At 41.8% G+C, this 22,359-nt stretch overlaps 1 protein-coding gene across 9 annotated transcripts in view; it reads right to left on the reverse strand.

The window, feature by feature from the left end:
* The window catches only part of LOC129245687 (neurogenic protein mastermind), a 206,491-nt gene that overhangs the window by 24,507 nt on the left and 159,625 nt on the right, over window positions 1-22,359 (reverse strand). For 5 of the 9 annotated variants that reach the window (XM_054884015.1, XM_054884016.1, XM_054884017.1 and 2 more), the window contains one exon: window positions 10,086-12,086. In XM_054884015.1, coding sequence (XP_054739990.1) covers window positions 10,086-12,086 — 2,001 coding nt within the window. Of the gene's footprint in view, window positions 1-10,085; window positions 12,087-12,362; window positions 12,617-22,359 lie in introns of all 9 variants that reach the window. The other 4 variants (XM_054884020.1, XM_054884022.1, XM_054884021.1 and 1 more) reach the window with 2 other exon arrangements.

Here is a 22,359-nt window from a genome sequence, read left to right on the forward strand (position 1 = left end):
GAAACAATGGCTCTTTTGCGCGAAAAATTTGATGGCCGAATAATCTCATGTCGCGGCGATGTCAATTGGCCGCCAAGATCATGTGATTTGACACCGTTTGCCTTCTTTCTTTGGGGTTATTTGAAAGAAAAGGTATACGTCGATAAGCCAGCAACAATTCAAGAGCTAAAGGATGAGATAATTCGGCACATTAACGGCATAAAACCTCAATTAAGCCTCAGCGTCATCGAAAATTTGGACCATCGGATGGAGGTGTGCCGCCGAGGCCGCGGCGGCCATTTGGCCAATATTTTGTTTCATACGTAATTGAGCCACACCAATATTATCATAATAAAGAGAAATGACAATAATTTTCTAAAAAAAAAATGTATTTTATTCAACATCGGCCCTTGAAACTTAACAACCCTTTATATACCTACATAGTGCATACATATGTTGTATATATATATGTGCATGTAAAACTTTTAAAATTACCCTCTAAATTCATGAAATATTACTAAATCCCTATTTCCTGGCTTTATATTAAATTCTTATACAACAAAAACTCTGATTTGGCTATCTGAAATAGGAATACGCGACGTATGAGTAACCAATAAATCAATGAAAATGTTGTAGGTATCAGGTCAGTACATAAGTTCGTGCGTATTTTACCCATAATTTCACTTTTTGTACGATTTTTGCATACAAAAAATTATTCGCGGAATCTAACGGAGCTATTTATATTTTCTTTGATATATTGTGCATTCAACAAGTGATTTTAATCGCGGATAGAAGCACGTGTTGTTAAAAAATAAAATGGAATCTTCGTACGCGTATAAGAGGCATATTTTGTACTTTTTTTATAAAGGGTTTTTCAATTGGCGCGGGTCGATTTTGGCACCCTGTGGCAGCCATTTTGTTTTGGTGACATCTGTCAAATCTTTTGTTTATTATTCAGTTGTTTATGCCAAATCATCATGGCAAGTTACACGATTGAACAGCCCGTTCAAATGATAAAACTTTATTATCAAAATGAGTGTTCATTAACGCAAACGTTTTTCAAGTGGCGTTTTTCATTAACGCAAACGTTGCGTGCATTGCGCCCATTTTTCGGTAGACGTGAATTTCTTATGGCCCATATTGAACCATATGGACCTAGACGACATGTGGTTCCAGCAGGACGGCGCTACGTGTCACACAGCAAACGCCATTTTATTCCATTTATTCCCTTATTGAAAAACCCTTTATAAGTGGTAAAAATTCAACAACTGCTGCTGCAGAAATAAACACTGTTCATGGAGAGGATACCGTGAGTGTAAGCACTGCGTAAAAGTGGTTATCAAAATTCCGAAGTGGTAACTCGAACTCGTGGAAGCTGAGCCAAATTAGACAGTCGATATGATAGCTCAGGGGTTAAATTCATCGCATGGAACAGTCACAGACACCCGGTTCAGTTGGAAAAGGTTTCAAAGCTGGGAAAATGGGTTCCGCATAGACTTGCCGTTGCCAATCTTCAGTAGAGAGTGAATGTGTGTTCTCAGCTGCTGCAACGGCTTGAAAATGAAAGTTTTTAGAACCGTATCGTTACTGGTGATGAAAAATGGGTCCTTTACAATAATCCTGTTCGCAAACGCCAATGGTTAGATAAAGATGAAACACCAGAACCGACCCCTAAAGATGGTCTTCCCCCCCAAGAAGATTCTCCTGTCTATTTGGTGGGATATGGCCGGTATTGTTTATTATGAACTTCTGGAACCAAACTAGACGATAACTGCTGATTATTATTCCCATCAGCTATCAAATCTGAATGAGGCACTAAAAAAAAATCGACCGTCTTTAGTGATTAGACGCAAAGTTTGGTTTCGACAACGTAAGACCTCATACCGCAAGGCAAACATTAGGCAAGCATAACGCGTTCGGATAGGAGCTAATGCCGCATCCACCATACTCTCCGGATATTGCACCTTGTGATTATCACCTTTTCTGTGGACTTCAATCCGATGTGAGTAACACGAACTACTCCTCAAAAGAAGCTATAAAGAGGGATATCGAAGCGTATTTTGGCTCCAAGGACAAACAATTTGTTGAGCAGGGAATTACAAATTTTCCTAAACGTTGGAAAGAACCTTAGGCTCGTAAGTATGTAAATGTATGTACAAATTTACCCATATATGTATAAACGTGTATTCATATGCATATATTAAAATAAAAATAAATAATTGGCGCGTACACTTCTGTTAGGTGTTTGGCCGAGCTCCTCCTCCTATTTGTGGTGTGCGTCTTGATGTTGTTCCACAAATGGAGGGACCTACAGTTTCAAGCCGATTCCGAACGGCAGATATTTTTATGAGGAGCTTTTTCATGGCAGAAATACACTCGGAGGTTTGCCATTGCCTGCCGAGGGGCGACCGCTATTAGAAAAATGTTTTTATTAATTTTGCTTTCACCGAGATTCGAACTAACGACCTCTCTGTGAATTCCGAATGGTAATCACGCACCAACCCATTCGGCTACGGCGGCCGCCCATATGCATATATTACAAAAAGCAAATTACATGTCAATTCCTCTTCACCCTTCAACTTCAAGTTGTTGAAGCACTGCCTTTACATCTAGTAACAAACACTGATCCCAAATGATTCTCAAAATGCAAATTCATTTCTTGTATATATAAATCTGTCAAAAGTTTTATTAACTAATAGCCTCCGCAAGGGTAGGCACCTTGCCGTGGTGCGGAGGCTTAGTCGAATCATTAATCAGGCCTTATCATTGGATGGCAATGGGTTCGTTTACGTAAATTCCAGTAATAAACGAGGACGGTCCTCCCAAAAACCGATGGAGGTGAACCCGACTGCTGCCACAGCTGCGAGCAAGGTAGTGGTCAGACCGCCAGTAAGAGGAGACAGAGGGGCTTGAGCGATAGGGCTGGTTCCAGTACGAGTACTGCAGAAGGCAACGGGGGACGAGGAGGCTTGGGAAAACCGGTCTCCAAGCGATCAACACCAGGAGTTACGGGATCAACTCCGCTTAGGGCGAGCAATCCCCATTTCACCTCAACCTCTTTCAGGGGACGGGGGTCGGCACCTGCTTCCAGGTTTAACCGGCAGGTTGCCATAGAAGGGCCTAGTACCTCTAGGCGAAGCACTATTGTAAGGCAGGGGGACAGGCTAAACATCTCCGCCCCTCTAAGCAAAGCTACTACGAGAAAAAGGCGGCCAGTAGGGTCTTATTTAAACTAGGAGAAGTAGCAACAGAACAGCTAACAGAAGAACAGGCCAAATCGCAGGAATGGGCAAAGCGAGTAATATCCGACTGGGGTAAACCGGCGGGTGCTACTCCTAAAAGGCAACGTTTTGCAGAGAACATAGAAGAAAAGGTCGCCAAAAAGCTAAATACTCAACATTCAGTGAGGTCATAAAAGGCGGCGGTGAGATACTGGCCGTCATTGACAAGTGAGAGGAGGAAGGGAACATTCCTAAGGAAAAATGGAGGTGGATTAAGGAGGCTATCGCCGAAGTTTACCTCCAGATTCTAGAGGAACACCCCGGACCCCCTCCCCTTTGCCATGACGCAGGCTGGTATCAAGGCAGAGCAAAGGTCATCGCCTGCGAGGACGTTAGGTCAGCCACGCTCTACAGGTTGGCCGTAGCCAGGATAGGAGAGGTTTGGCCGGGAGCCAAACTCGAAGCGGTCAGTAAGGAAGAAATTCCAAGCAGACCTCGAGCTCGGGTTTGGATTCCGGCCAAGCCGGCAGAGCCCGACAAAATCGAGCAAATATTCAAAACATGTAATAGCGACCTGCCAACTCACAACTAGAAGGTAGGGAAAGTAGAAGAGCCAATAGAGGGAAGAAGACAGGTGATGCTCATCTTCAATGGAGAATCGCTCGCACCACTGGCGCAAAAAAATAATGTTGTAAGGTTCGGGTTCGTTGACGCAACCATTCGGATCTTCGCAGCGACGAACCGGCTTTGGACTCAGTTGAGGAGGTTGACAAAGCCAGCTTGCGTAGCGATACGGAAGAAGGGTTGGTCTGCAGCCAGAGCTCAACCGATTCTGAGAGGCTGACCGGTGTGGGGCCGCTTTTGAACGAAGAGGATCTTCTCGCTGACACTGAGGGTGGGGAGATCTCGGAGGAGGACGTTGATGTCACGATGGTGGAGACGAAACGGACAGATTCACATGAAGCTGATCCAAATTAATCTCCACCACTCTAAACTTGCGTCCGCGCACCTTTTCGTCCGCTTGGCTGCCGGTGGACTTGACGTAGCCCTCATTTAAGTGCCATGGATATACGGCAACAAAATCTGTGGACTCTAGCTAGAAATAATATCAATATTTTCTTGCTTCCACAGCTCAGTAGCGGCGACTTGGTGGCGGCAAGCATCAAGCTTGGGAAAACCGGCTTTTGGCTTGCCTCCGCCTATATGGCCCACGAAAAAGCGCCCCGCCGGAAGAGGTTTGGGTGCTCGTAAAAGAGGCAGCTCTGAAGAAGAAACAACTAGTTGTCCCCTGCGACGCAAATGCACATAACACCCTGTGGGGGAGTAGCGACACTAACGCTACAGGTAAGTCTTTACTTGACTTTAACTTAGAAAGGAAAATTAGTGTGTTGAATTTAGGCTCAGAGCCGACCTTTGTCACAATGAATAGAGAGGAAGTTCTGGATATCACTCTGCCTTCCGACATGTTTTCCAACTACGTTAAGAGATGGCGCGTTTCAAACGAAAACTCGTACTCAGACTATCGATACACCGAATGTGAAATCGACATTAGATCCCCTCAAGTCGGTAAGTTTACAAATATACGAAAAACCGACTGGGGAGCTTACAATAATAAACTAAAAACTTTATTGCCAAAGATAGCTCCCAAAGACCCCACTACAAGTGGGGAGCTGGATAAATTGGTTAATCAGGTAACTAAAGCAATGAATATCTCTTTAGCAGCTAGTTTCCCGGCTGTCAGACCCAGAGGAAAGTCCAAACCACCTTCGTGGACCAAGCAACTAACCTCGCTACAAAAACACCATAGAACGTTATTCAACCTCGCCAAGGCCACGAGAAGGTCAGAGAACTGGGAAGCCTATAAGGCTGAACTGAAAAAGTATAAGAAAGCAGTCAGAACTGCGCAACGTGAATCCTGGAAAAATTATTGCAAAGGATTTGAGGAATTGAGAAGCGGCCAGATTAAAAAAAAATCTTTCAAAGACGCCATGTAACCTAGGCTATCTACAAGGTCACGGGACTACATGGACGACGTCAAGTGAGGAATCATTGGGTCTTCTACTAGATACACACTTCCCAGGAAACAAGCCGGCGGAACAAAATGATTCTGCTAATCATGAAAGGCAATCCAACTTAGGAAGTCTATTAGTCACAAACGCAAAGATTAAATGGGCCATCAACACTTTTGGTCCTTATAAATCACCTGGACTAGACGGTATATATCCTGTGGAATTGCAGAAATCACATGGTATTGCCTCACCGTTCATTAAAATCATCATTAGAAGTTGTCTTAACATGGGCTACATTCCGCTAGGATGGAGAGAGACAAAAGTCTCACACACTAACCCCAAAGACTTCAGACCAATTAGTCTTACGTCTTTCCTCCTCAAAATTCTAGAGAGGATAGTGGACGAGCACATATGGGGCGCTATACCAATAAATAAATTCTCCACGGCGCAGCATGCCTATACTAAAGGAAATCTACAGAAACCGCCTTACACTCGCTTGTTGGGTTGGTGGAAAAATGTTTATCAGATAAAGAGTTTGCCATGGTTGCCTTCGTAGATATAGAAGGCGCCTTCAACAATATAAATGCGAGCGTTATAGTAGATGCTTTAGAAGACTTTGGAGTTGAACCAAACGTTGTTGCCCTAAGAGAAGCAATACTCGTCAGAAGGAAGGTAACGGCAAACTTAGGCAGCACTACCCTAAGCAGACAGGTCTGCAGAGGCACACCTCAAGGTGGTGTCCTCTCCCCTCTCCTCTGGATTTTGGCGGTAAACTCGCTATTGCTGACCCTGGAGAGAGGAGGTTGCCACGTCACTGCATACGAAGATGACCTAGCAATTGCTGCTAAAGGCAGATATCCTAACATCCTCATGGACATTCTGCGCTCTAACATGGCCATGCTTAGGGGCTGGACTGAGAGTAGGGGACTCGCTATAAATCCCGCAAAAACTCAAATAATTCTCTTCACAAGGAAGCATAGGCTTCCTATAATCTCCCCGCTGGTCTTCAAGGGTGTGGAGATTCCTTTAAGAGAGAATGTCAAGTACTTAGGACTCATATTAGATAGAAAACAGGGGAACCTAATATTGAGGAAAGAATAAGGTCAACGTTGCATTATATACTTGCAAAAGAGCGGTCGGTATTAAATGGGGGTTAACACCTCGCGTTACTCATTGGCTATTTACTTCGGTAGTTAGACCAATGTTAATATATGGAATACTTGTATGGTGGCCATATACTCTAAAAGCGAGTTACGCTAAAATCATGAGTAAGGTCCAAGAGAACAGCTCTTTTATGCATCTCTGGTGCTTTAAGGACTATCTCAAACAAAGCGCTAGAAGTACTAATCAATTTGCCTGCATTAAATCTCGTAGGGAAAAACGTGGCCGCCCCCTCGGCGCTTAGACTCAAAAGTATGGCGCTATGGAGAGAACGGCGGTTTGCCCACGCCTGTATTTTGCACACTCTGAACAGTCCCAAACAAGAAATAGACTATTCTACTCCTAGACTTACTTTCGGCAAGCTCTTCAAGACAAGTATACCGTCAAAAAGGGAGTGGCAAACACCAAGGCCATGGAGAAGGGGCTCCAAGCTAGACGATAAAGTTGGCTATGGAGTATTTTTGAAAGAATTAGGACTGGAACTATCCGTTCGACTACCAGACTACTGCAGCGTCTATCACGCAGAGGTTCTAGCTATAAAAGAAGTGGCTACATACCTAAATTTGCATGCCGTAACAAAAACGACTATAAACATATTCTCGGATAGCCAAGCGGCTATTAAATCAATGAATGCGGCTATACTAAGATCAAAGGTTGCACAGGAATGCCGAGCAGCCCTAAATGATATTAGCGTCGTATTCAAGGTCAGCCTTATTCGGGTTCCGGGACACAGAGATATCGAGGGAAACTGTAAAGCTGATGAGCTAGCCAAAAAGGTACTGCTCTTCAACTGCTCAGTGATAAAAGTACCATTGGAATACCTTTGGCCACGAGTAAATTAATAGTAAAAAACAACATTATTCAAGAGGTCAATAGGTCATGGGAAGAAGAAGATACATGCGTAACACCCAGGCTACTATGGCCGCAAATAAACAAGAAAAGAACAAAGGAATTACTTAGCCTCCCAAGAGAAAATATCGCCAAGGTCGTGGCTTGTGTCACCGGCCACTGGCTATTTGGAAGGCGTTCCTTGAGACTAGGAGTATTCTTTCATGAATATTGTAGAAGCTGCAGCGATGAGGAGGAGGAAGGAACAGTAGAGCACTTCCTTTGCAATTGTCCAGCCTTAGCTAAAATCAGAGTAGGTTGTCTAGGTAAACACTTTTTCAATTCTCTTACAGAACTATCTGGCGCGGGGATTAGACCAATCCTGCGCTTCATAAGAGCCTCAAAATTGTTTCACGAAAGTAAATAAATAAGGTTCCCGTGTGAGTTGGTCATACGGACCGACTGCCACCACAACCTAACCTAACCTATTAACTAATAGATTTGGTTCTTCTTAATTTCCGTAATTAAAGGCCAGTTTTATTTTATGAAAATTTAATATTTTGAAAATATGTACAGGGTGAACGATATGAAGTGTTACCAACTTCACACTGCTTGTATCTGTAAACAGCTCATGACGTCAACGTCAAAATTGTTCTAATGACAGTTCAATATATTGTATATATGCCATCAAAAGCATTTGCGTCTCAGTTTTGTTGAATTTTTTTTCTGTGATGGAATTCAAACGTAATAGTTTGATATATTATATATATATAATATATTTGGCTGGAAAATCACAACCAGTCATTGTTCGTGAGCTCAGTCACCTCAAAGTGATTTAAATGTTTGTGTATCGCACTATAAAACATTACAATGATACTGGTAGCATTGCAAATCGCTATGGAGGTGGACCAAAAAAAATCGCAACAACGCCAGAACAGGTTCGGAAAGTGAAGGCTCGACTTGAACGAAATCCACGTCGAAGTGGTCGAATGGCCAAAGAACTGAAAATATCGCAAGACAGCATTCGACGCATATTGAAAAATGAGCTCAAGGTCAAGGCTTACAAGTTCCAAAAAGCACACCATCTTTCACCCCAGCAAAAAAAAAGTTCCGTGCGAAAGAGCAAAGGAGTTGTTGCGCTTTCACGAACGTGGTGAATTTTCTAACATTGCGTTTTCTGATAAAAAAAATTTCGCAATTGAGCAGTTCATAAACACTCAAAACGATCGTGTTTACTATACCGAACGCTCATACGAGAATTTGAATTTGCTACGTATGGCCACTCGAAGCAAAGTCCCATCGCAAGTAATGGTTTGGGCCGCAGTGACCGCTGATGGACGCTCTCCAATCGTGTTTATCGAGTCTGGTGTCAAAATGAATGCGACTTATTATCGGAAATTGTTTGAATGTTTTAGAAGCTGTTTTAGAGCCGTGGACACGCAAACATTTCGGTCGTAGACCATGGACGTTCCAACAAGACTCGGCACCGTCTCATAAAGCTCGTGTGAACCAAGAATGGTTAAAAAATCACATTCCACACTTAATTTCGTCCACACAATGGCTTTCGAATTCGCCAGACGCAAATCCGATGGACTATTCCATCTGGTCCATTTTGAAGAGCAAGGTGAAAAAAGCGATTACACGAGAATGAGCCAAAATACCTCAATATCACATTCGTTTAGTTTTACATGTGCTCAACATAAAATGGTTCACACAACTTTTTCTAACAATCAGTTTTGGCACTAATGTATTATAATATATTGCGACAATATTTTACATTAATAAACTCACAAATGGACAACCAAAAAACTAGTGCAAACAGCACTTGGCGTGGGACACGGTTTATTCGTTTTAAGTAAACGATATACCAATGAATACGGCGGGTTGTGGGTGGTTACTGTAAAGAGCACTGTATTCCTGCAAATTCACTCCTGTGCAGAGATAAAATAAGGGAGAACAAGTAGAAGAGCGTGAAGGATAGAGAATATTTGGTTTGTAAAATGTAAGAGCGCAAACGCGCAGCAGATTTCGGAAAATTCTGTGTGAGGTCCGAAATAATATTGTGTTTGTAAGCCTTTCAATCTCGTGCTATGTTGAATATATTGTTGATTTACTTGGAGGTACCACAATCTGTTTTTGTTTTGATAAATTAAAAAAATTTAATTTCTTCTTTTGGTTTCTTTCTTGTCTATCCTATATAAAGGGCGCTTGTCGTGTGTTTGTAACCCATGCACATTTTAATGCGACTAATACTAATACTATGCATATGTGTGCATTTATGTTCCACTACCCATTTATGCATGCAGAAGTCCATTAATGTTAATTAAATTAAAGAAGAGGATTCTTCTGTTAGGAGTGGAGCAAACTGCGCTGAAAGAAAGAAAACACGACCACATTTGAAAGAGAACGGATAATGTCAGCAAGAGGCACTCAAAGTTATGCAATTGATTGAGGTAAAAATACATCATTATTACAGTGCTAAATTCGACTGGGCTTGCTGTTGTTGCCTATTGGCGCATTGTTATTGAGGAGTGTGTAAGCGAAAAAAAATATAAAATATAAGTATGTACGATAGCGTTACGTTATCCTGTACACACTAACCATGAAATGTACCCGATTCATAAGAAAATTTAAATCTGATTGTGTTGCTTTGCAAAAGTGGACGGGGGAGTACATCAGAGCTGAAGAACGAATATATGACTGTTAGGTGTTGGCTAATTTTTTGTATCGGGGCTAAAAAGGAGGATTATTTTAGTTTTCTATTAAAAATAGTATAAATTAAAGTAAAAAGTTGAGTCATCATTATTTAGACTTGTGTAATATAAATATTAAGTACATACATATGTACGAATAAATGGTGCTTAAAGTTTTAACGGCAACCACTTACCTGGATGCCATGCCCGCCGCCTTGTTGGCTTATGTGCAGCTGTTGCGTTTGCTTCATTTGTAAGGTTGTAGTTGTCGACTGCTGCTGCTGTTGATGCATATTTGGACCTGCTTGCGTGCCACCGGTATTACCGCCACCTGCATTAATGCCTCCAGCAGACCCATTTTGATTGCCTTGTCCATTGGGACCGCCTAAATTTGGGCCGCTGCCCATGCCACTAGAGCCGCTGTTCACGTTCGGCGACGGTCCACTTTGAGGTCCTCCCCGCTGTTGTGAATTAGTCTGCTGTTGTTGCTGCGACATTTGCTGTGGCGTTATGTTGGGTTGACCTCCATTGCCACCACCTCCGCCCATACCAACGCCTACACCTACACCGCTCGCACCGCCTGCAGCGCGATTGGGCCCTTGCATAAATGTTTGCCCAGCGTTATTTTGATTACTTGCTGCTCCCATCGGTGAGTTATATGACGAGTATTGCTGTTGGGGATTCGATTGCGGCTGACCGGGTTTCGGGAAACTGCCGGCTCCCGCCCCTGGCCCCATCTTCGGTCCATTCGAGCCATGCGAGTGCTGAGTTGTTTGCGTATGTGTGTGCGATTGTTGTTGCTGTTGGTGCATTTGTGCCTGTTGTTGTAGCCGCTTGAGATCAAAGTCATTTTGTGACGAGTAGAAGAGCTCCTGTTTTATGTCAAGGAACGACTGTTGCATACCAACGCCTGCACCGGGACCACCCATGGGCCCATTTCCGGGACCCTTTTGTTGAAATTGTGGAGGTAAATGTTGTTGCTGTTGTGGGCCATTGGACCCCATGCCAAAATCGTTACCAAAACTACCATAATCACTGTAGCGTCCACTTCCGCTCATTAATTGCGCCTGCTGCGACTGATGCATTGGCGGCCGAGGAAAAGCACCCATCCCACCCATCGCGTTCTTATGCTGATGCTGCTCCGCCATTTGTTTCAGGGTTTGCGCCGCTAAAGAATTCATCGATCCGCTATCGGGACCGTTCAGGAATTGCCTCATCTTGTTCAATGTTTGGGGATCGGAGTGTGGGGGCCCACTCATAGGGCTACCCAAACCGCCACTGTTACCGCCGTTAAGATTATTATTTGCACCTCCAACGCTCATACCGTTGCCACCACCACCAAACGCAGCGTTAAAATCTGCCATTGCATTTTCTGATTTCACATTTAGACTATTGATGAGGTCCTGAGCATTTGGTGGCTCCACCTTAATGCCATCCTCGGTTTTAATATCTAAGAGAGGCTTTTCGTCGAAGCTAAATAAGTCTGGATTGAAATCTTGCAAATCGTTAATGATGTCATCACCCATGAGATCGGGGAAACCAGGAAAATTGCTATTGGGACCACCCTCTTTTTCCAAACCAACCAAATCAGGAAAGTCCTGGTCTGGTTCGCGTTTACATTCCACCAAATTGGCTAAGCCGCCAAGACCACCACCAAGACCGCCCCCCACACCCACTTTTTGCTGCTGCTGCGTTGTATTCGAATTATTGTGCCCACCCATTAAATTGCTGCCAATGCCACCCGGTACATTATTACCGCCCATGCCATTGCCTCCATTAGCACCACCACTGTTGCCAGGATTTCCGCGCCCATTGTTCGGTATGCCCCCGCCACCAGCGCCGCCGCCACCTTGCGGATCGTTTGGCCCACCAGAACCACCGTTATGGCCACCACTCGCTGAACCACAGCCCACGCCGCCGCTGCCACCCACGTCGGGCTCACTCTTCACCGAGGTGTTTGTGAGCGCCTTCACTGTGACATTCGTACTTATCTGTTGTGGTTGCGAGTTGGCCGCTGAGGTGGTAAACTCCAATTTTTGCACAATATGCACTGAGAATTTTGTTAGATTTTCGGACCCGTTATTGTTATTATTATTGTTGCTGTTGTTATTGTTATTTGGCAGTTTATGTGGTGGTTCGTAGTTGTCAGCTCCATTGTCAACGTCATCCGCTAGTCGTTTTGGAAATTTTTGTTGCTGAAACGAGTAAAAAAACGTGGATAAAGTTTTAGAATTTTTTAATGAAGATTCAGAGTAGCTATTCTTAGACGATTATAATGTAATAGTTAATACAATAATCAAACGCAGCTCGCTATTTTAATACCCGGAAAAAGTTATCGGATAACTAAATACGACAATAGCGAGCACTCCTGTACATCCTAATTATTTATTAAATATTATTTAAGAATAACAATAATACACGATACAATAACATATGGTGAACTATAATACGTATACACAGTTAAGTTTTACCATTTACCCAAATATTCATTAAAGTGATTGAATTATTTCCTTTTCAAGCAACACAGCATAAAAATGAAAGGCATCGAGGAGCTCCGTCAAAACTTTCATGTAACATTCAACCGGCACTTTGTTTCGGTTTACGTTGATTTGTTTTACACTTTCATTTTTCTCTTATTTCGGCGAACAAAAGCTTTATGCAGTTCCAATTGGCATAGTGTAGTGTATTTGGTTATAATTACAGTTAAAATTTTTGCATTTTGTTTCTAAATATAAATATATTTGAATAAATCAGATTTTTTATTTTTTTATTTATAGCTTTTCACTTTGCTATTAAGTTTAAGTTCTATTCACTTCTGTAACTGTTATTACCAACTAATAGAAAAACTGTATGTTTATACCTAGTAAAAATGTATCATGCGCTGAGTTAGGCTTCCTGCGCTAAAGCTTTCTTAATTTTTCATATGATATAAGGGCGAATTCATATAACGGTAAAGCGTTGTTTGCAGAACATTTCATAAGTATACAAGAAGGCCGGTATTTTCATTATCGTTTTTCGGTGGCCATATTAGCATTACATGCTACCATTCTCCCTGGAAAAAATCTTTTGATATTGCGTTTCGAAATTTTTGTTTTTGAATTGAAAAAATGAATACATAAGAAATATAAATGGGCCGCTTATTTTCTTTAGCCTGACTTTTATTGCAAAGTTATATGCTCATTAGACAACATTCTTCTGAATGTGGTAGTAATCATAAAACCCAAGTTCTTAATTTATCCATCTTAAGTCATAATGAAGATATGTCTCTTGGAAAAGCAAAAGAGGATTTGAGAACGGATTATTAGCATGTTTTTACGCAGATCTTCTATAATAAAAGTAGAAGATTTAGGTAAATCTCCTACTTAGGTATACTGTTTTAAATTTTATTGCATATGAGTTCCGTGAATAGAACAACAAACACTGAACACGATTTATAAGGGTATCGGGTAGACATTACAATCCTGAAGTAAAGCCAAACAATATTCAAAAAATGCCACAGAAAAAAATGTAAAGAAATCATAAAATTTTTAATTCATCAATGTTTATAACAGGTGATTTTTTACCTATTCTCTTTTTAAACAGTTGGTTTAAACAGCTGACGTACGTTTCGTGTTTTGCTTCACTGTCAAACATCTTCATGTTGGTCTATAATTTAACCATGAATCGTCTTACAAACGAACACCGCTTGTAAATCATTGAATTTTATTATAAAAATGAGTGTTCTGTTAAGAAAGTTTATCGCGCGCTTCTTCCATTTCATGGTCAGTTTAATCGAGCCACTGAAGCGGCTATTCGAGCTATTGTGACTAAATTTAGAACCAAATTTACATTATTGAACATCAAACCACCAACACGCTTACGTGGAGTGCGAACTGAAGAAAATATAGTACGAGTATCGCAGCTGTATCGGCCAGTGTTAATGGTGACCATCAATTACACAGTCCTGCGAGGGTGAGTTTCTAGAATGGCTGTACTTGTTTCTTGTAGTTTTTTATGCGCTGAAAACGAATCTGACCTTCAAAATGTTCCATCACGTCAGGATTTTTGGTAAATGAAGCCTAAAAGGTCAAAAAATGGCCATTTTAGCCATTTTTGATAATTTTTTTTGGGATAGAAAATTTTTCTTTTCAATTTTCGACGAAAAGGTCGCATAGTACAACTCTTTAGCTTTAAAACCCATTTTTTTAAATTATTGTACGATTTTTTAAAAAAAAGTTATGACATTTTGAAATTAACAGTTTCAGTTACGCCAATAGACGTTATACCCAACGTATACGTAACTGAAACTGTTAATTTCAAAATGTCATAACTTTTTTTTAAAAAATCGTACAATAATTTAAAAAAATGGGTTTTAAAGCTAAAGAGTTGTACTATGCGACCTTTTCGTCGAAAATTGAAAAAAAAATTTTCTATCCCAAAAAAAATTATCAAAAATGGCTAAAATGGCCATTTTTTGACCTTTTAGGCTTCATTTACCAAAAATCCTGACGTGATGGAGCATTTTGAAGGGCAGATTCGTTTTCAGCGCATAAAAAACTACAAGAAACAAGTACAGCCATTCGAGAAACTGAAAAAAGTTAAATTTCGCAGGCCTGTGTTATCGATTCGCCGCCGTTCGCAGCAATTTGGCCTCTGTTACTCAACAACGTGGAAAATTTTGCAAAAGGATTTAGATGTGAAACCTTTCAAAATAGAGCTGGTGCAAGAATTAAAGCCGTCGACCTACCGCAACGCAGAATTTTTGGTGAATGGGCTCTTGGAAAGTTGGCCGAAGATCCACTTTTTTATCGAAAAATAGTGTTCAGCAACGAAGCTCATTTTTTGATCAATGGGTACGTAAATAAGCAGAATTGTCGATTTTGGAGTGAAGATCAGCCAGAAGAATTGCAAGAGCTACCAATGTATCCAGAAAAGGTCACAGTGTGGTGCGGTTTATGGGCTGGAGGTATCATTGGACCGTACTTCTTCAAAGATGCTGCGAATCGTAACGTGACTGTGAATGGTGAGCGCTACCGTGAAATGATATCCAACTTTTTTTTGCCCAAAAAGCAAGAGGTTGACTTGCATGCCAAAAAACTTAGCGACGAAATTAAAGCGTACAAAAACAGTTCATTCACAAAATACCTGCAAGAATTAACAAATGAACGGAAGACAAATTATTCACTGTGGAAATGTACTAAAAAATTAAAACAACCGTTATCTCAGAATGCACCCATCAAGATACATGGCAATAAGTGGGCCAAAACAAATAAACAAAAAGCAGATACATTCGCAAACTACCTCGAGGAGACGTTCACACCATATGGATCGGTAATGGCTGATGATATGGATCACGACGGCGATAGCAATGCTATAAATGAGATCCCTCCGGTTTCACAAGACGAAATATTAGAAGAAATTTCATATCTAAATATAAAAAAATCGCCAGGCTACGACCTCATTACTGCTGAAATATTGAAACAGCTCCCGAACCATATTATTGCTGTAGGTATTGACGAATATCGTCAACACCACTTTTAAGCTAAAATATTTTTCAATATATTGGAAAACAGCGGAAGTCGTTATGTTCAATAAGCCAGGTAAAGATACTCATGATGTAACATCATACAGGCCTATCTCCCTTCTTCCAATACTATCGAAAATGGTGGAAAAATTGTTAATCAAAAGGATCAACATAATAATAGAAAACAAAAAAATTATACCGACGCATAATTTGGATTCCGCACGAAGCATTCGACTATCGACCAAGTACATAGGATAGTGCGAATAATAGAAAATGCTTTTGAAGAAAGAAAAACCTGCTCTGCGGTATTCCTTGATATATCCAAGGCGTTCGACAAAGTATGCCACTATGGGCTACAGAAGAAAATAAATGCGTTGCTACCCAAGCAGTACTCCACCATCCTACATTCGTATTTATCCGACCGTTACTTCAGAGTAAAACAAGAAGATTCATATTCATGTCTCAAACCAATCAAAGCAGGGGTTCCCCAGGGAAGCGTACTTGGCCCTTTATTGTATTTGCTCTTTACATGCGATCTGCCATGCAATTCAAACTGCGTAACAGCTACTTTTGCCGACGATACAGCTATTCTTTCGATAGGAAACGCGGAAAACACATCGACATCACAATTACAATTAGTCATAAATGAAATATATGACTGGACCAATAAATGGCATATTAAATTAAATGAAAGCAAGTCTGTGCATATAAATTTCACCCAAAACAAAATCAAATACAGTCGAACTTCGATAACTCGAACTATGACATGCCACAAAAAAAATCGAGCTATCAAGATTTCGAGTTATCAAATATAATATACATATGTACATACATACATAAAAATCCATAAACAAAATAAAAGCTGATGGAAAAATAAAACAATCCATAAAACTCAAGGGTTAGAAAACAATTTTATTGATAAAACAGTACATGCTTCAAATTATGTATAGTTGCTATATAATATTGTATGTGTATATTTTAAAATTATATATACATAATTAATAACATTGTATGAATAGATCTATAGCTTTCATTCCTTTAAAGTAAAAAAGTCAGTTATTTGGGATTGACGAGAGGATTTTTTATTCTGATCTTCAAAAGCTTCAATATTATTTAAACCATTGTACAGAGAATCCGTTGTATGTTCATTGGTTTTTAAATATGACCGCAAAATCTTGAACGAATTTGCAACTAGCTCGATTGAAACTGGTTGCACCATATCATCTTGCAAATCATCTTCTATCAAGCTCAAAATCGGATTTAGATCCCAATGGCTCCACAATATCTTCATCCGTGGGAAACTTTGAAGTAACAATATCGTCATCCACATGCATAAAATCATTAAAAGTGACACCTTCTGTACCTTTGATATTTTGCCAAGCTTCATATTCATTCTGCAGTTGAATTTCTTCCTTACTCCTTTCTTTTATGTGTTCGCTTATAAAAACCAAAAGAATGTCATCTTCTTCCTCCCATTCAGTATATTAACCGAAGACGGCTTTTCTAAAACAATTAGAGATTATTTCAGGCTTAACATCGATATTCCATGCATTAGTTATTTCATCAACACAGTCCATTAATGTAATGTTAAGATTTTTGTTTACTTCAAAGCAACGTTTTGATGACATGTCAACAGAGTTTATTTTCGCGTACGAACTACTAATAAAATACCTGTGGTCTTAAACAGTGCAGCGACCCAACTGCTGACATCTGTTTGCTATAAAATAAGCAACACGTAATAAGGGGATTCCCCTGGAAATTCGACTTATCAAAGCTGGCGCCAAATATTCTGTTCGAGTTATCAAGATATTCGAGTAATAGAAGTTCGAGTTATCAAGTAAAAATTACACACAATTCTCACTCTAAACGTCATTGCCAAGCAATTTGATTCGAGATATCAAATATTCGAGATATCGAAGTTCGACTTATTGAGCTTCGACTGTATGTTCCAATATATTTAAATGGTAGACAGGTTTCATACTCAAATACTGCAAAGAAAGATGGAAAGCCCATGTAAAGAAAAAGAAAGAAGAAATGGAATTAAAATACAGAAATATGTATTGGCTTATGGGAAAGGAATCAGCACTATCCACCAATAATAAAATGATTGTATACAAACAAATTCTGAAGCCTGTATGGTCCTACGGCGCACAGTTATGGGGCTGCTCCAGCCAAAGTAACATTCAATCTATACAAAGGCTCCAAAACAAAATTATTAAATGTGCAGTCGGTGCTCCGTGGTATATCCGTAGCTCCGATCTTGAACGCGACCTAAATTTTGACTCGGTGGCAGACACGATAAAAAAGATAGCAAAAGCCCATGATGACAGGTTAAAAAACCACGTCAATACGGAGGTCACTATTCTCGCTAATCCAGCTAATTGGAGAAGAAAACCGGCCGAAACATTGGAAAGAGTATGCCAAAATTGGACTAAGCGGGTGGACCATTTGAAGTGCAGTCGCGGTCAACATTTGCATGAAATAGTCTTCAAGGAGGATGGAGGATGGTTCCATGTGTAGAAGTCCACGCAAGTGGGGAAAGTTACTGATCGCCATTCACTTGGGAATGGCCAGGACGATTCTTCTGCATATGGTTCAAGCAGCTCACAACGGCCGGGATTAGCCCACGTATCCTCTGGGTAGCTTCCGAACATCCGTTCGGGAGTGAGCTAACGTGAGAAGGCGAAACATTCCAGGATAGCTGGTTGTGCGTTGGGTTTGGGACCCGCCACTTAAAAATCGCCCCCAATGAAAAGTTTTAAAAAGCCTCGGATGAGACCTCCCTACACTGATGACGACCCCTGCAAACGAACTAAGGATTATGATTTGAGGGCATGCACCTGGAATGTCCGGTCCCTTAATGGGGAAGGTGCCTCTGCCCGGCTGGTTGATGTCCTCGTGAGAGTAAAGGCTGACATCACTGCCATCCAAGAGATGCGATGGACGGGGCAAGGAAAGAAAACCATGGGACCTTGCGACGTCTACTACAGCTGCCATGTAAAGGAGCGCAAATTCGGTGTCGGATTTGTTGTGGGAGAGAGACTTCGTCGCCAAGTACTGTCGTTCACTCCGGTGGACGAGCGTCTCGCAACAATCCGCATCAAAGCCCGTTTCTTCAACATATCGCTAATTTGCGCCCACGCCCCGACGGAAGAGAAGGACGATGCGACCAAAGATTCCTTCTATGAGCGCCTGGAACGTTCCTATGAGCGCTGCCCCCGCCACGACATAAAAATCGTGCTTGGCGACTTCAACGCCAGGGTGGGCAAGGAGGGAATTTTTGGTCCCACAGTCGGGACAACGAAACATCCGGTAACGGACAGAGGCTGATCGACTTCGCCGGGGCCCGAAACATGGTAGTCTGCAGCACCAGATTCCAGCATAAGAAGATTCACCAAGCCACCTGGCTGTCTCCTGATCGAAAAACGCGAAACCAGATCGATCATGTTGTGATAGATGGAAGACACGCTTCTAGTGTATTAGATGTACGTACGATCCGAGGACCCAACATCGACTCGGATCATTACCTTGTTGCAGCCAAACTGCGCACCCGCCTCTGTGCAGCAAAAAACGTACATCTACCTACGCAAAGAATGTTCGACATCGAAAGGCTGCAATCACAACAGACAGCCAGAAGATTCGCCACTCGACTCTCACTCCTGCTCTCGGAGAGCACTGCCCAACAACCCGGCATGCGCGAGCAATGGAGCAACATTTCTCGTTCCCTACGTACCGCCGCCGAAGAAGAAATCGGATTCCGGCGAGCCCGAAAAAACAATTGGTACGACGAGGAATGTCATGCTGCCGCAGAAAGAAAGGATGCCGCCTATAGAGCCACGCTGCGATCGGGCGCAACGCGAGCCATGTGGGATCGCTACAGAGAGCTGAAAAAGGAAGAGAGACGTATTATCCGAAAGAAGAAACGAGAGGCCGAAATACGTGAGTGCGAAGAGCTTGAGATGCTGGCCAACAGGAACAACGCCCGAAAATTCTACCAGAAAGTTCGGCGGCTTACAGAAGGTTTCAAGACCGGGGCGTTTTCCTGTAAGAACAAAGACGGCGAACTGGTGACTGACGTACAGAGCAATCTTAGATTATGGAGGGAACACTTCTCGAACCTATTAAACAGTGACAGCTGCGCATGTCACCGAGAAAGTGAAGATCCCGATACCCCAATCGTTGACGACGGAATTGTCGTTCCGCTACCCGATCATGACGAGGTGAGAATAGCGATAACGCGGCTAAAGAACAACAAAGCCGCGGGCGCCGACGGACTGCCGGCTGAGCTATTCAAACATGGCGGCGAGGAGCTGGTAGGGTGCATGCATCAGCTTCTATGCAAAATATGGTCGGATGAAAGCATGTCTGCCGATTGGAATTTAAGTGTGCTCTGCCCAATCTATAAGAAGGGTGATCCTGCAATGTGCGCCAATTACCGTGGGATTAGTCTTCTAAATATCGCCTATAAGGTTCTAGCGAGCGTATTGTGTGAAAGGCTGAAGCCCACCGTCAACCAACTGATTGGACCTTATCAGTGTGGCTTTAGACCTGGAAAGTCTACCATCGACAAAATATTTACAATACGCCAAATCTTGGAAAAGACCCATGAAAGGAGAATCGACACACACCATCTTTTCGTCGACTTCAAAGCTGCATTCGACAGTACGGAAAGGAGTTACCTGTATGCCGAAGTGTCTGAATTTGGTATCCCCGCAAAACTAATACGGCTATGTAAGATGACATTGCTCAACACCAGCAGCGCCGTCAGAATTGGGAAGGACTTCTCCGAGCCGTTTGATACCAAACGAGGTTTCAGACAGGGTGACTCGCTGTCGTGTGACTTCTTTAACCTGATGTTGGAGAGCATCGTACGAGCCGCAGAACTTAATCGCTCAGGCACAATTTTTTATAAGAGCGTACAATTGTTGGCGTATGCCGATGATATTGACATCATCGGCCTTAACAACCGCGCTGTTAGTTCTGCCTTCTCCAAACTGGATAAAGAGGCAAAGCGAATGGGTTTGGTGGTGAACGAGGACAAAACGAAGTACCTCCTGTCTTCAAACAAACAGTCGGCGCACTCGCGTATCGGCACCCACGTCACTGTAGACAGTTATAATTTCGAGGTTGTAAAAGACTTCGTCTATTTAGGAACCAGCATTAACACCGATAACAATGTCAGCCTTGAAATCCAACGTAGAATCTCTCTTGCCAACAAGTGCTACTTTGGACTAAGTAGGCAACTGAGCAGTAAAGTCCTCTCTCGTCGAACAAAACTAACACTCTACAAGACTCTCATCATGCCCGTCCTTACGTATGGCGCAGAAGCTTGGACGATGACAACATCCGATGAAGCGACGCTTGGAGTGTTTGAGAGAAAGATTCTGCGCAAGATTTTTGGACCTTTGCACGTTGGCAACGGCGAATATCGCAGACGATGGAACGATGAGCTGTATGAGCTTTACGACGACATAGACATAGCACAGCGAATAAAGATCCAGCGGCTACGTTGGCTGGGTCATGTCGTCCGAATGGATACAAACGCTCCGGCACTGAAAGTATTCGATGCGGTACCAGCTGGTGGTAGTAGAGGAAGAGGAAGGCCTCCTCTGCGTTGGAAAGATCAGGTGGAGAACGACTTGGCTTCACTTGGTGTGTCCAATTGGCGCCGGTTAGCACGAGAAAGAAACGACTGGCGCGCTTTGTTAAACTCGGCCAAAATCGCGTAAGCGATTATAGCGCCAATTAAGAAGAAGAAGAGAAGTCTTCAAACATTAAATTATATGGACTGTACTATCGATTTAAATAAAAATGTCTGCATTTTTCTTAATTTTACGTGTGTTTTTTTGAAAAACTTTCCTATAGCTCCTAAAAAATCACCCTTTATTATACTTCAGAAATAAAAAAAATTTAAATTAAATTATTGATATAAAGACCCCCTTTGCCCCAAAAAATTCCAATTGCACAGCGTAACACCAAATGTTTTCATCTGGGCAAATGTTGAAAAACTTTTTTTTTATCAAAAAAGAGACCAAATGGAAATAGTATTAAGAAAGTGGGCCAGACTCGCATGACGTTCTCCTGTTTTTCTTCTGACAGAAAAGTGGAAATTCGATTTTTTTTAAAACGATTTTTTTTAAATATGAAAAAAGACCCGATTAATGTACGGCCGCCGTAGCCGAATGGGTTGGTGCGTGATCACCATTCGGAATTCACAGAGAGGTCGTTGGTTCGAATCTCGGTGAAAGCAAAATTAATAAAAACATTTTTCTAATAGCGGTCGCCCCTCGGCAGGCAATGGCAAACCTCCGAGTGTATTTCTGCCATGAAAAAGCTCCTCATAAAAATATCTGCCGTTCGGAGTCGGCTTGAAACTGTAGGTCCCTCCATTTGTGGAACAACATCAAGACGCACACCACAAATAGGAGGAGGAGCTCGGCCAAACACCTAACAGAAGTGTACGCGCCAATTATTTATTTATTTAATGTACGTTCAGTAAACATATTTTTATATTGCATTTGTGAAAATAAAATTACTTAAGAACAAGGCGAATCCATTAAAGGTGGTATCGGTAAATCAGCTGATTTTTTTTTTTCTTTTGCCATGTCCATGTGGTTGTCAGCCCAGTCGCTTTCTACTTTGCCAATACTTTTCTTTGACATCACATTTACAAAACATTGTTGTTGGCTTTCTAGTGCTTCTAGTGTTGGTCTTAAGAGCAAGGCACATTCCATGAGGTGGAAATTATTTTGACATTCTTCTGTTTTCAACTGTGACCCTTTACTGATTTAGTAAAATAAAAAGGAATTACGAACGGTTTGATGTGTGTAGCGAAAGCCAGGACAATAAACTCGTTATTAAGCCAAGCGACAACGTTGATAAAATAGCTGGTGTTTCATTAGGAGGCTCTTTGCGTGAGTTTATTACACGAAAAATATCCATTGCCGAATATAAAAAGAAAACCT

The sequence above is a fragment of the Anastrepha obliqua genome, chromosome 4, assembly GCF_027943255.1.
Source record: "Anastrepha obliqua isolate idAnaObli1 chromosome 4, idAnaObli1_1.0, whole genome shotgun sequence".
Lineage (NCBI taxonomy): Eukaryota > Metazoa > Arthropoda > Insecta > Diptera > Tephritidae > Anastrepha > Anastrepha obliqua.